Source organism: Geotrypetes seraphini, chromosome 2, assembly GCF_902459505.1.
Source record: "Geotrypetes seraphini chromosome 2, aGeoSer1.1, whole genome shotgun sequence".
NCBI lineage: Eukaryota > Metazoa > Chordata > Amphibia > Gymnophiona > Dermophiidae > Geotrypetes > Geotrypetes seraphini.
Window position 1 is genome coordinate 326,431,160 of NC_047085.1, and position 15,504 is coordinate 326,446,663.

The 15,504-nt window shown below is 49.1% G+C and overlaps 1 protein-coding gene across 3 annotated transcripts in view; it reads left to right on the forward strand.

Moving 5' to 3' along the window:
• The first annotated feature begins 16 nt into the window (after nt 1-16).
• Nucleotides 17-15,504, forward strand: part of NGLY1 (N-glycanase 1) — an 84,908-nt gene continuing 69,420 nt past the window's right edge. For all 3 annotated transcript variants that reach the window (XM_033930165.1, XM_033930166.1, XM_033930167.1), the window contains exons 1-2: nt 17-133; nt 9,592-9,706. In XM_033930165.1, coding sequence (XP_033786056.1) covers nt 9,692-9,706 — 15 coding nt within the window. In that variant the 5' untranslated portion in view covers nt 17-133; nt 9,592-9,691. The remainder of the gene's footprint in view (nt 134-9,591; nt 9,707-15,504) is intronic.

A 15,504-nucleotide genomic window follows, 5' to 3' on the forward strand; every position in this document is an offset into this window, starting at 1 on the left:
CGCTCTCTCGGAGAATCTCGGAGAGAGCGTGAACTCGAAGGCCTTGAGCATGCGCAGATGCTCAAGGTCCCACAAACAAGAAGACGTGGAGCTTCGGGCACCAGCACTTACCGTGTATTGGTGCCAGATGGGGGTAAGCATTTTAAACTATGTCAGTTGTTTTTCTCTCTTTCCATCGCCTGCCTCTCACCTATAAAAAGGTCATCAGATAAGCATTTTTCTTCCACATGCCTTTCCTGTTGACTACATTTTCTACTCTGCTGAACTCGTCTCCAACAGCCCACTCTCCCAGCCACTACTTCTGAATTTTCATTTGTCTTCTCTGTCATTAGCTGTAACAAAGGTGTGAGTTACACTCCAACTGCATTGCTCCATTCCTTCTCCTGCTTTATTGTTCCCATACCCCAATTTGAAAATGTCTGCTTTGGCATAGACTTAACACATTTCTCACTTAATACATAGCATCTCAAAATCTCCAGGCTCTCATATTCCAGCCATGTTGTTTCCCAAAGTCATTTGAAAAGGAGCCAAGAATCCTAATCAGAAGTGAAGCAGCATCTACGATGGCTACAATAACAAAAGCTGGAAGAATAGGCAGAGGCACAGTAAGGTCTATACCTAAGGTGACCATATGTCCCGTTTTGAACGGGACTGTCCCTTTTTCAATTTCCCTGTCCCGTTGTCCCCATGCACAGCTTCGGGACGCCAAAATGTCCCTTTTTCAGAGACGGCGTCCCGAAGCTGTGTGTGGGTCAACGGGACAGGCAGGACAGTGCTTCTTCCGGACTTTCCCTTTCATTAATGGGATAGGGACAGTGCTCAGGCACCAATCGATGCGTTCTGCCCTCTCCACTGTCCCCTAAGACGGGTCCTTAGCACAGCAGCCGCAGGGCTCGGTGGTAGTTTGTGCGGGGCCTGGCAGGAGTGATGAATTGTGGGAAGATTGCAGACGGCGTCGGCCGGTTGTAGGCCGAAGCTCTGCGTAGGAAGAAACGTTTCAAGACTCTGCAGGGTAAACTACAGGTCCTTGTTCATGGGGGAAGATAATGCATTGCGGACTGAAGTGGGGGATGCAGCAACGGGGACTCGGTAGGTGTAGAAGGGACCTATCAGGGAAGGGGGTGCGGGGTGGACACGCCAGCGTTTTAGAAGGATAAGGATGTTGGACATGGAGGTTGTTTGGGGAAGGAAAAAAAAAACAGACATGAAGTGAGTAGGAAGACAGGTGGGAGATGCTGGACACGGGGTGGATGCAGTAAGAACAAAAAGGAGGTTCTGGATATTGGAGTAATAGGTAGATAGGGGGCATGCTGACACAGAAAGAGGGAGAAGGAAGAGGAATGAGAGATACCAAGTCCATGGCAGGGAGGGAAAGGAAAGGAGATACCAGACCATGGAGGGGGAGGGAGAGATGCCAGGGCATGGGGGGGGGAAGGAGACAGATGGGACCATGGGAAAGGAAGGAAGGAGGGAGGGAGAGAAAAGAAAGAGAGAAGATGCCAGATAATGGAAGGGGGGGGGAGAGTTGGAAGGAGAAGAGAAATATGCCAGGGCATGGGGGAGAGACAGGAAACAAATGCCAGACCAGAGGGAAAGGAGGGAGAGGAGGTTCCAGGGCATGGGGGAGGGGAGGGAAGGTGATAGAGACACCAGACCATGGAATGGAGTGGGAAGGAAGGAAGGAAAGGAGAAGAGAGATTCCAGAGCATAGGGAGACAGAAAAATGGCGAGGGGGTGAAGCTGAAATGAATCATGTACAAAGGAGACAGTTTATGGAGGGAGCATAGAAAGAGGGAAGATACCATATGGAAGAGAGAGAGAGAGCGAGAGAGGGCGGACACTAGATGGAAGGGGTAGAGAGGGCAGAGAATGGAAGGGGCGAGACAGAGGGTGAACAGTAGATGGAAGGGGTAGAGAGAAGGGGCAGACACTGAATGGAAGTGTGAAGGAGAGGAGGGACAGACACTGAATGGAAGTAGGGGGGAGAGGGAGCAGACTGAATGGAAGTGGGGGGGAGAGGGGGAGCAGCTGGAAGGAAGTGGGGAGGAGAAAGAAAAAAGGGCACATGCTGGATTGAGGGAAGAGGATAGAGTTAGATACTGGAAGGGGTGAGGGAAAGAGGTGGCAAGCTATAGGTAGACACAATGAAAGAGGGAAATTGAGGACTGAATAGTAAGAAAGAATTTAGACAGAGGCAGAAAATAAATTAAGAAGGAAGAACAGGAGGAAGGGAGCGGAGAGAGGTGCCTGAGCAGGGGAGAAGGGGAGGAGACAGATACCAGACCTGGGAGGAGGAAAAGAGGAAGGAGACAGATACCAGATCTGAGGGGACAAAAGGAGGAGAGAGATATGCTAAAATCTGCTGGGAGGGAAGGAGGGAGGAAGGGAGCCTAGAAAGAGGGGGGAGGGGTTGTAAGCAGATTAGAAAGACTACAGAGAGAAAGGCCTGGACCAAAGGGGAAAGACAGGAGGCAGATGCAGGACTATGGAGAAGAACAGGGAGATTTAAGATCTTAACAGAGGAGAGAGAAAGAGGGAGACCTGGAACTGACACTGGATCTGGGGAGGGTAACGGAGGGAAAAGAGAGAGAGAACCAAAGGGGATGGGGCTGGATTGTGAAAGAAATGTTGAATGCGAAAGAAAGATTGGATGCAGTCAGAAGGAAGTGCAACCAGAGACTCATGAAATCACCAGACAAAGGTAGGAAAAATGATTTTATTTTAAATTTAGTGATCAAAATGTGTCCGTTTTGAGAATTTATATCTGCTGTCTATATTTTGCACTATATTTGTCTATTTTTCTATAGTTACTGAGGTGACATTACATATTTTAAAGTAATCTGCCTTGACATCTTTGAAAGAAACCCGAAACTCGTAAATGATTTAACATTTTCTCTGCGTACAGTGTGCTTTGTGTTTTTTTTAATTTTATGTTTAATATTATGAATTAATAAGATAGTGTGTGTACATGAAAAATGAATGGAAGAAATTGGGGGCGGGGCTAAGGCGGGATTGGGGGTGGGGCTGAATATTAATAGATGTCCCATTTTGATGAAAAAATAAATGGTCACGTTATCCATACCATATGCAGAGGATTGTCCCAACTGAGAATCTGACTGTGAGGTTGAGGCACAATGCTTAGTTTTAGATATTTTCTTCAGTTTGTTACTTGGTGGTTCAGGCAGAGGTTCAAGGTAGACTGAATTACATAGTAACATAGTAGATGACGGAAGATAAAGACCCAAATAGTCCATCCTGTCTGCCCAACCTGATTCTATCTAAAACTTTTTTTTTTCTTCTTACCAAAATGTGTATTCAAGGTCTTTAGGATGGAAGAGGCGCCAAACATCAGTCAGTCCATAGGACTGAATTATATTCAACAAGAGTTGGTTTGTTTTCGGAGGTCGATAGGAAGACTGAGATCTACGGTCCAGATGCGCATCAAGAACCAGATTCCAGTCACCACCCACTATAAAATAGTCGGTAGTGATAGAAGCCAGCTCTTTAGCTAAAGCCTGAAAAAAACCCTTGGTCAGCAACATTGGGCCATAGAGCATAAAAAAGGTATACCGCTGAGAAACAATGTTAAGGGTGACCATAACCCATCTACCCAGAGAATCATGGGAGGAGTGCACGATGGTATACTGAAGATGCTTAGCCAGCAAAATATCCACCCCATCTTTAGATGAAACTGCGGGAGAGAAAAAACAGTGAGAGACCCAGTCTCTCTTCAATTTAGCAGACTCAATTGCATTCAATTTGGTTTCCTGCAGAAAGACCACCTGAGCAGAATGATGCTTGCAAAATAACAGCATTTTCTTTCTCTTGATAGGGTGATTCAAACCCCTAATATTCAGAGATAATACATTACAGACAGGCATTTGAAGCAATCAGATCATATAATATGTACAGTCCCCTGCATGAAAAATAATAAAAACTGTACAGCGCACACACAGACATCCCGCTGCTTAGCGGTCCTGATACCTAAGAAAAACTGCCTAGTCCACATCAAACATAGGAAAACCCTAAACATACACACATACGTACACCCCCCACCCACCCTAAAGCCATCCAAACCCTCACTCACCCACAAGACAAAAGCCTTGTAATCATCCCACCAAAAAGGCGACCCGAAGGCCTATGGAGGGGAAGAGACACCACAATACGGAGGTTCGAAGTCAACTCCCCCCCCCCCCCAACAGCCCCGCAAAAAAAAAAAACAATGTTGGTTAAATACAGAAAATACAACTGGTACAACATTTCACTCACAGCCCTGATATGAGCAGGACAAGGCTAGCAGCCAGAGCTGCACATCGCTATTGCAGCGAAAGTGAAGAAAACAGGGTAGAGATAAAGACTGAAAAGCATTCAGGTATCCATGCGCTGCAACTCTTCCTGCTCCCTCAGGAAGCGATCCACCCCCTTAGGGTCGGTATAAGTTTTGGTTCTGTTTTGGTATGTAATTTTAAAGCGCACCGGTGCTAAGAGACCAAAGCGGGCCTCGAGCACGCAGACGAGGGCGCAAGGCCAAGAACTTAAGGCGCTTCTCCGCTGTGGCCTTAGTGTAATCAGCAGAGATGTAGATAGTTTGACCCTGCCAGTCAATTTTACGGAGAGTTTTCATCTTATGTCAGTATCATTGCCACATGAGGGAAGCGGAGCAGCTTCATCACCACTGGTCTCGCTCGCTGTGATCCGGAAGGCGATTTGGTCGGTACCCTGTGGGCCCTCTCCACCTCTAGGACCCTGTCGAATTTCAGGGATAACACTTTGGGGAGCCAATCTTCAAAAAATTTGCAAGCATCAAAGCCTTCAATCCCCTCATTTAAGCCACTGATGCGTAAGTTATGTCTGCGACCGCGGTTACCGAGATCTTCCAGCTGGATCTCCAGCGCGTGCAAGGCTCTCCGATCCATTTTTTGATTTGTAGCGATCTCAACGAGCTGACTCTTCCGTTCCAAAAGAAGCATTTTGGCATCCATCGCCGACATTTTCTCCGTTAATCTCGAGCTTAATATCCTTGATGTCATCCTTACTCTCCGAGAGCATGTTAGAAATGAGCTGCAGTTGATCCGACACCGTAAGCTCAGGATCTACATGTGGCCTACTCGCATCGCCCTTAGTAGGGGTCAGCGGATCTTGTTTCGGCCGTTTAGCATCAGAAGTGCCGGCAAAAGCAGCCTCAATTTTACCCTGCTTAGGCATAGGCATCCTGTCAGCTAGGAATATCGCAATTTCTCTTGTAGAAGGTGAGTGAAAATGTAGAATTAGCGGGGCCGTTGGCAGGAGCTTGTGACTCAAGCCTCCATATTGATCGGGCTCTCTAGCGCCCCCCCCCCCTCCCCGATGTTAGGCTTTAAATATTTTGTATATAACTCCAACATGAATGGAACACCCAACACTAGGTAGTGTGTCAGAAAGCTTATAAGGCGGATTTCCCTTCTGAGCTTGTTAGGGAGAACAGGATAGAAAAGAATTAAATAAATAAAAAGGGCTATTCCACTGCATCCTAAAGATTTTATCCAATATGAACTGTTTAGTATTTTAAAATTCATATTATTCCAGAATATGATGAAAGCAAAATAACAAACCTCCACTGCCTCTCATCCACATCCTCCTCCCATTCACCAAGAAGAAGCAGTAGTACAGTAGTCCTAGGTAGCACCAGAACCTGTGTATGCCATTACTCAGCCTTTCATACTGCCCATAGGTTTCCAGTCTAATATTAAGCCCACACTAAAGTAGGGTTGAAATAATCCCAGCTATACTGAACCACATTCAACTCAGCTTCAAAGTCAAGACCTGTGAATTATTCACTTAACTCACAGGCTCCATGATGGCTGTCACTACTAGGCATAAATCACAGTGGAGCTCCAGAGGGAGGAAGAGTACCCTTGTTTTTGTGACTCAAATTACTGATGACTCCTTTTAAGGTCCCAACAGTTTAGAAACCACTGGGGCCATATCAGCCCAGAGTGAAAATAAATATAAAAAGTATCCACCCTTCTATATCCTAAAACTCTCACGCTGACCTGAAAATGAGAGAGCTATACTGTAGTTCTCAACATCTACTGCAACTCGCACTAATTTATTTTAGGACCAGATACATAAAAGACTTAGTCCCATTTTGTGTCTATCGGGAATTGATTAGTGTATCTAACACAAATCATCAACAGTACTCAAGCGCAGCCGCCTTCTCTGGATTATGCGAGCAGTAAAGAGAGACTATTGTGGCTAAATTCAGGACCTTCCTAAACTGATACCAAGACAATAGAAACATCACTAACCTGCCTTAAGAACACTATCGGAAGTGTGCCTCACATCCGGACACCAGGACAAGCCGTGACCTTCCGGACATGCGCCTTAGGCCACTAGCGCCAGCTGTTCAGTTGTCCGGGGCGCACTTGGCACGCTCTTCTCAAGAACTGAGCTCTTATTGGTGCGCCCCATTCATTTGGGTTATAAGTGTGAGGGTTGGCAGCAGCCCGTTCTTCTGCAGTGAGAGAGCTCTGCCAGAATAGCCGGGACGTGTTCTGTGATGCCTCCAAGCTGCTGCTCATCTATGCAGACAATATACTCAGGTGAAAGAGCATAGCGAGCGACCAGGAGAGGAGGTCAGGTTGTGTTATGATACATGCGGCGACCTGGTAAAGGTTGACACGGGGAAAGAGAAGAGCGCTGCGTGCATCATAGGTTAAGGTCAGGAAGAGATAGCGAAACCGAATGCTCTCAGGCAGAGTGGCATGCGCATGAGCTTGGGTCTTCTGTTTGTGGCGGGATTGTACATATTGGTGCATGCTGCAAGAGGGGCGGGGCTAAAAGGGTGTCTGGTATGAAATCTTTGGTGTACAGTTTTTTGTTCATTCGTGTTCTTCCAGGGTTCCTATGTGCTTGGTAATTATCTCATGCTTAGTAAATAAAGCTTGTATATGAATTTTCAACAATCCTCCTTACTTGTTGTAAACTTCTGTTTGTAACTACTTTTGTAGTATTTCTTAACTAGTGTGGCCACATAGCTTTATCAGGGGTATCTAGAAGCCAATTGAAACTGTCTGAAAAGCTTGGAATGTTGATACTACTGTATTGGGGGGGGGAGGGGTTATTGCCAAGTACTTGTGACATGGATTGGCCACTGTGGAAACAGGATACTGGCCTAGATGGACCATTGGGGGGAAATTCTGTATAAGAGGCCAGTTTCTCCAGCCGCCTAAGAAGCGGCTGAAAATCGCACACCAGCATCCTGTATAAAATTGCGTCTTTCAGGACAGACACCCAACCCCGCCTAACTGGTCAGATTCTCTAACCGGTGCTCATGTCACAGGCACCGGTTAGAGAATTGTGCCTGATCCCTTTCCATTAGCTGATCGCAGCAAGGGAATCCCCCTGCCATGATCAGCTGAGCAGTCGCCCCCCACCACAAGTCCCCCAGAAGGAGGGATGCCCAATTCTTCCTCCCATAGTCATTTTTTCCAGTGAATGTAGTCCTTTCAGGGTGCTCCTGTGCTCGACCTGCCCAGTGACAGTGCTTGGGTCCTTCCCCCAGTTCAGGTGGGTGTCCATTTACAGGAGTTTTACCAGAGGTGAACCAACATCATGATGGATCAGTGGGTCCTGGAGGTCGTTCGAGTTCGACCGACCTTTGCCAGATCTTTTTCTCTCTTTCCCTTGTCAGGCCTCTTGGAAAAAGGGGGTATTTTGTCAGACTCTTCAGCTACAGCCTGGGTAATTTCTGACTTTTCTAGATTTGACTGAGGCCTACCTTATCCTGATTTGGGACTCACATCAGCTATTCCTTCACTTTATGATTTTGGGAAAGCACTATCAATTCTGTTTGCTTCCATTTGGTCTGACCATGGCCCTGCGTACTTTCACCCAGGTTATTGTGACGGCGACCTTGCACAAGGAGGACATTTTGATTCATTCTTATCTGGATGACTGGTCTATTCTTGCAAAGTCCTTTCAGGAGAGCTCCCAAATTGCAGCTCGTGTCTTTGAGTCGCTGGTTAGCCTTTCCAAGAGTTGGTTGACTCCGTTTCAACGATTGGAGTATCTCAAAATTCTATTCAGCACCGCTCTGGGGAGGGTGTTCATTCCTGAGACCCGAGTGCAGAAGTTGCAGTCGCAGATTCACTCCCTGATGGGTTCTCGTCTCCAAGTGCAGGAGTTTCTTCAGCTCTTGGGGTCGATGGCAGCCTCATTGGAAGTGGTCTGGTGGGCTCGGGCTTACATATGCCCCCTTCAGTATGCTCTTATTCAGTGGTGGTCTCCGTAGGTTCACGAGCTGGACTCTCCAGTTCCTCTTTTGGGTTCATTTTTTGTAGTCTGTGCTGGTGGCTTCAGTCCTCCAATCTGGTTCAGGGGGTGAGTCTGGATCAGCTCCAGTGGACAGTGCTTCTTACGGACACCAGTCTCCTCGGCTGGGGAGCCCAGTGTCTCGTTCGCTCAGGGAAGCTGATCACCTTACTTTGAAGACTGTGTTTTTCTTGTAGCCATTTCCTCAGCTCGGCACGTGTCGGAGTTGCAAGCCTTTTCTTGTCGTGCTTCCTTCTTGGAGTTTTCTTTCTAAGGTCGTTTCCCCTTTTCTTGTGAATCAGACTGTTGCCCTTCCAGTTTTGGGTAGTTGGGAGGGTACTTTAGAGCAGAGGCAGTTGCAGAAGTTGGATGTCCACAGAGTCCTCCATACTTATTCGAAATGGACTCGGGAGTTTAGACGGTCACATTGTCTTTTTATTCTCCTGGCGGGCAGTCATAAGGGGGGAGGTGCATCTAAGGCTTCGATCACAAGCTGGATCAAAGAGACTATCACTTTGGCATACCTTCTTCAGAAGAAATCAGTTCCGGGTTTTCTCAAAGCTCATTCCACTTGGCGTCAGGCGGCTTCCTGAGCTGAGTCCTCCCTGGTGTCCCCAGTGGATATCTGTAAGGCTGCAGTTTAGTCTTCCCTGCTGGATAAGAGTTTAATCAAATACTTTGAATAAACAATAAATAAACATTATTTTGTGTGTCACTACCGGGTGGACATTCAGGCTTGTCGAGACGCTTGAGGATGCGCTGGCTGGGAAAGTGGATGATCCTTCCGCGCTCTTAAAGGAGCGAGAGTCTTGGCAGATAACATGAGCCTACATTTCAGGTGTCTGTCAAGGCTCTAGGGAAACACTTAGAGCTGCTTAAAATCGCCCAAGGCCACTTCTGGGTGAAACCATGCCCACACCCAGCCTTGGGTGAGCTTGGGCGTCTGCCTCTGATAACTTTTTTCTAAAAATGTGCATCCTAATTGGCTGCCAGACGGTAATAGGACGCCTACAACTGCCTACAGTTGGGACGCCCCTTTATAGATTCAGCTCCTGTGTGTCTAAGAGCTTTGAAAATGAGACCCATAATATCAGCACAAAGCACATGTGCATCCCGACTGCTTGTGGATTGGAGGGGAAGATGCAAAGAGTGTAGAAGCAGAGCTCTGAACACACCACAAATGCACCAGTGTGTCTGAAGGAAGTAAACTCTGTAAATTCTATTTATTTCTATACGTGTGTGTGATTACTTATGATTGTTGCAGTAATATACTAATATGTTTTCTTTTTTTTTCACCAGAAGTCCAAATGAGGAAAAATACAGATCTATTAGAATTGGAAGTCCATCTTTTTCCACTAGACTGTTGCCCGTCAGAGGAGCAGTTCAGTGTTTGTTCGAAATGGGATTTGAAGAGGTACATAGTATTTTATTTACCTATTTTTCGCTCTATAAGATGCACCTGACCATAAGACACACCTACATGTAGAGGAGGAAAATCCAAGAAAAAAAAATTCTGAACCAAATGGTGTATCCTGCCACTAGACCTGCCCTATGCCCTGTCCCCCCCTCTGGTGGTCTAATGGTAGGCTGGGACAGGGCAGGTCTAACAGCAGGCAAGCAGCCCTCCCCCCCCCCCCCCGGGTACCTTTTTCTAAAATCTAGCACCCTCCCTCATTGGATGCAGCTGCCTCCGAGTCCTCTTCTCTTGCAGCAGAGTGGCGCACCTGCCTGGTCCCGCGCCGCTTCCCACAAGACTGAGGGCTGGCGTCAGTTCTCACGGGAAGCGGCGCAGGACCAGGCAGGCAGCCTTGTGCACTGCTCTGCTGCAAGAGAAGAGAACTCGGAGGCAGCTGTGTCCAGCGAGGGAGGGCGCCAGAATTTTAAAAAGGTACTGGGAGTACTAAACTTAATTATACCTTTTGGTGGAATTCAGTTTGTCATATTTATAAAATGGAGAGAGTGCTTGCTATACAGCAAGGAAATTATCATAATTTTAAAAAGATTTGGGGGCCATTGATTACATATTCTAATAATCAGACACCTTAAACACCTTGTTATTATATAAGATATAGGTAGGGTGGGATTGGGAAATATGATATTTGCTAATTGGTTTATTATTAATGGATGGGGTGGGTGGGGAGGGATTCTTTTATACTTTAATGATTAGAAGCCCCTCCCGCCCGACCTAGGGCATGTGTCTCCTCAGCGTGGCCTCAGTTCTATGTTTTCCGCAGAGCCAGAAGCACTGCTCCCTTGCTTCGCGCAATCTCGTTGTCCCTCTTGCACTGTGGCTTTTTTGTTATTTTCTATTGAGTCGCTGTGCTCGCGTATTTTCTTATTTTCCTTCGTGTTTTTTGACCGGGTCACCGGTCTTGCTCTGGCCGCCTGGCCTCGCGGGGCCGCGACTGTATTTTTTCTTATTCCTGGCCTCGCACCGGGTTCAAGAACTGCACTAAGTGCATCCGGGTTATCTCCATCACCGATCCTCATCGTTGGTGTGTGGAGTGCCTGGGTGCAGAGTTCCGCACTGAGTCGTGTCCGCATTGTGCGACTCTGAACCGCGGGCTCTTCGTTGGAGGATGACCAAGATTCTCCAACTTTTTGGCTCGATGGATCCTGCGGGACAGGCCTCGAAGTCCTCGGCCTCAAAGTCCCCCTCGACCAAGGCTCCGGCCTCGGCTCCTCCTGCTACTCCGGCCTCGGGTAAGTCTCCTCTTTCCTCCTCAGGTGTGCCGGCAAAGAAGCCTACCTCAGAGTCTCATGCGAGTGTCGCCTCGTCGGCCTCTTTGAGACCTCATTCTAAGCATGCCTCCTCACGTAGGGAATACTCTTCCTCGATGTCGTCCCCGAAGGAGTGCACTTCTGCACCTATGACCCAACATCCTTTGGTCTCAGTGCCTATGTTTGAGGACATGCTTAAGGCTATCCTTACCTCGCAGCTTTCCTCGGTGGTGAGCCAAATGGTCCTGATCTCGATGCCTCTTACCTCGGTCTCGACCCAGCCCCGGTCTGACCTGCCTGAGCGTCCTTCACTTGTGTCTCGGGGCCATGCCCGCAAGACTCGCAGGAGTCCCTCGAGTGATTCTTTGTCTCCGGAATCGGGGCCTGTGACTTTATGGGGTCCATGACAAGGGCCTGCTACTTTGGTGAGGCTTGCCTCTTCTAAAAAGCTGCGGTCTTCTCCGCCCCTTCGGGGCAGGTCTCCAACCGCGAAACCTTCCAGACACACCCTTGTCCTCGATTTGGACTCTAGTGTGCATTCCCCATTGGGGCTCATGACCGCCTCTCATGGGTCTTCTTCGAAGCCGGTGGAGGAATTTTCCTTTGCCCCGTCTTCTCCGAGGCTCCACAAAATGGTCCCTCGGACTCCGGGGTCTTCCCCAACCCACCTTATGCGGGGTCATTCCTCGACGCCCCCGAGTTGATAGTCGAGCCTCCTCGATCTCTGAGGCTCTGGCATGCTATTCAAGGGAAATTTCTTCCTCTTTCTCTGCTGCCCCCAGATCTCGCTCGGGGTCTCCTCAGGAGGATGAGTCTTCTTCTCGAAACTCCTCCTTTACTCGTTTCATTTCTGACATGGGCAGGGCCTTGAACCTGGACCTCCAGTCTGAGTCCCGTTATACCCAGGAATTCCGGGCGGAAATGGGTGTTGCTCATCCGCCCCGTGAGGCACTGCGCTTGCCGTTGCACCAGGTTCTCCGGCAAACAATTGTCCGGAATCTGGAGACCCATTATGCGGTCCTGGCTATTCCCTCCAAATTGGAGTCCCGTTACCAGACGATCCTGGTCAAGGGGATTGAAAGTTCTCAGCTTTCTCACCAATCCTTGGTGGTTGAATCTTCCTTGAAGAAATCCAACCCCTCGAAGGTGTACGCAGCCGTCCCTCCGGGCTGGGAGGGCCGTACGATGGACAAGTTTGGTTGCCGTCTTTATCAAAACTCAATGATGGCGAACAGTGTCCTCAACTATAACTTTATCTTCACGTCCTATCTCCGGTTCTGTGTGGAAGCCCTCCGCTCGTTCCAGGCGGACGTGCCAGATTTTCGACGTCAGGAGTTTCGCTCCTCGAGGAGACACTCTCCCAGCTCCGCCTCTATATGTTTCAGGTGGCCTACGACGCCTTCGAGTTGTCCTCAAGGGTCACGGCCTTTGCGATCGCCATTCATCGCCTCGCTTGGCTAAGGATTGTAGATATGGATCCGAATCTCCAGAATCGTCTAGCCAATCTCCTTTGCGTGGGTCATGAGCTATTTGATGATTCCATAGAGGCGGTCACTAAGCACCTCTCGGAACACGAAAGGTCCTTTGCCTCTCTGGTGAGACTTAAGCCGAAGACCCCTCCGACTCGGTAATACTAACTTCCTCCCCGGAGGTATCCGCAGAAATCTACTCCTGCGTTCTCTCTGCCTTCTTCGAAGCGGCTGCAGCAGCAGCATCAAGCTAAGGTCCAGCCGCCGGCTCCGGCGAAGCCTGGGCCGTCTTTTTGACAATTCCGGTCTGAGCCTTCAGGCTCCCTTCCTCCTGGAGCCTTCTCCCCTCCCCATCGGGGGTCGTCTCCATCATTTCTATACCCAGTGGGAAAGTCTTACCACAGACAGTTGGGTGCTTTTCATCATCCGGGAGGAGTACTCCCTTCACTTCAGTCACATACCCCTGGACCTTCCTCCAAGATAGTTTCCTTCTGCCTCTCCTTCTGTGGGAAGCTCGGGCCCTTTGCCTTCGGGCAGTCGAGGAGGTTCCTCCGGACCAGTGGAATATGGGATTTTTTTCCCGGTACTTTCTGGTACCCAAGAAGACGAGGGATCTGCGTCCAATCCTGGACCTCCGTGCTCTGAACAAGTTTCTGGTCAGGAAACGGTTCAGAATGCTCACCCTTCCTACGTCTCCAGTATCGTTTTCTTCCCTTCGGCCTGGTGGCCTGTCTGAGGGTTTTCACGAAATGTCTAGTGGTAGCTGTGGCCCTGCGTCTCCGTGGCTGCAGGTGTTTCCCTACCTCGACGACTGGTTGATCAAAGTGTCCACTCGCCACGAAGTTATGTGAGCAACGAATCAAACCATCTTGCTCCTTCAGAGTCTCGGCTTCGAGGTGAACTTCCCCAGATCTCACCTCTGTCCGTCCCAGTCTCTAGAGTTCATTGGAGCGGTCCTGGACATGGTTCGTCTCCGCTCCTTCTTGCCTCAGCCTCGTCAGGAGGCCCTTGTTCGTTTATGCCAGAGGGTGGCCCATCTATCCTCGGCCCCGGCTCGGCTCCTGATGGTCCTACTAGGTCACATGGCCTCCACGGTTCATGTGACTCCTTTTGCCAGACTTCACCTCCGTATTCCTCAGTGGACTCTAGCGTCCCAATGGATCCAGGATCGGGATCCTGTCTCTCGACTCATTGTCGTGACTCCTTTGTTGAATCAGTCTCTCTTCCAATCTTTCCAGAGGTTTTCTGTTTCATGCCCCTCTTCCATAGAAGGTCGTCACGACAGACTCGTCGGCCTATGCTTGAGGGGCTCATCTGGAAGGTCTTGGTCCAGTGACAACCGCCTTTTTCACATCAATCTGCTGGAGCTTCGAGCAATTTTCCTCACCCTGAATGCTTTTTGCCACCTGCTTCGTGACCGAGTGGTGCTGGTTCGCACGGACAACCAGGTCGCCATGTATTATATCAACAAACAGGGAGAAATGGGGTCCCTGTGCCAAGAGGCGATGCGGCTCTGGGATTGGGACATCCGCCGCAACATATTCCTTCGAGCGGTCTACATTCAGAGCCAGCACAATTGTCTGGCAGACAAGTTGAGTCGTCTTCTGCAGCCTCATGAGTGGTCCATCCATTCCTTGACCCTGGGGCAGGTGTTTGCTCGTTGGGGGACTCCGGATGTTGATCTGTTTGTGTCCCCCCTCAATCACAAGTTGCCCCACTTCTGCTCCAGGGTTTACACCCCTCTCAGGCTCGAGGCAGATGCATTTCTGCTGGATTGGACGAATCTGTTTCTGTATGCGTTCCCTCCATTCCCTCCGATTCTGAAGACTCTCGTCAGGCTCAAGTCCACGCGTGCCACCATGATTCTGATAGCTCCTTGGTGGCCCCAACAGCCGTGGTTCTCCCTTCTGTTGCAACTCAGTTCCAGGGAGCCTCTTCTTCTGCCTGTTTTTCCTTCTCTGCTTACACAGAGTCGAGGTTCTCTACTTCATCCCAACCTACAGTCTCTGCACTTAACCGCTTGGTTTCTCAAGACTTAATGCCCTAGTTCCAGTTCTCCAAGCCTGTGCTGGACGTCCTGGAGGCACCTCAGAAGGAGTCCACTCACCAATGTTACCATCAGAAGTGGACCCGCTTTTCTGCCTGGTGTGCTACTCAGCAGCTGGAGCCGCTATCTGCCTCCATATCTGCTGTCCTGGATTATCTGTTACCCTTGGCGCTGGACTCAAGTCCTCTTCGGTTCAAGTCCACCTTAGTGCCATTGCTACTTTTCATAAGCCGATTGATGGGAAGCCTATCTCTGTTCATCCTGTGGTTTCAAGCTTCATGAAAGGCCTTTTCCACATTCATCCGCCCCTTAAACCTCTCCTGGTGGTTTGGGATCTTAACGTGGTCCTTGCTCGCTTGATGAAACCCCTGTTCGAGCCGCTAGTGCGGGCTCACTTGAAGTATCTTACTTGTAAGGTTGTGTTTCTTATTGCTCTCACTTCTGCCCGTCGGGTCAGTGAGTTTCAAGCCTTGGTAGCGGACCCACCTTTCACTGTCTTCCATCGTGATAAGGTGGTTCTCCGTACCCATCCTAAGTTCTTGCCTAAGGTTGTTTCTGAGTTTCACATCAACCAATCCATTGTTCTTCCTGTGTTTTTTCCGAAGTCTCATTCTCAACCTTGAGAAGTGGCTCTGCATTCTCTTGATTGTAAGTGTGCGCTGGCCTTCTACTTGAATCCTCATCGTTCTGCTCCCCAGCTGTTCCTCTCGTTCGATCCTAATCGCTTGGGTCGGTTTCTAAGCGGACCATTTCTAACTGGTTGGCCGCTTGTACCTCTTTCTGTTACGCTCAGACTGGTCTCTCTCTGCCGGGTCGAATCACAGGCCACAAGGTCAGAGCATTGGCGGTGTCTGTTGTTTTCCTCCGCTCGACTCCGATTGAGGAAATCTGTAAGGCTGCCATTTGATCCTCGGTTCATACGTTTACCTCGCACTACTGTCTGGGTGCTTTCTCCAGGCGTGATGGCCATTTTGG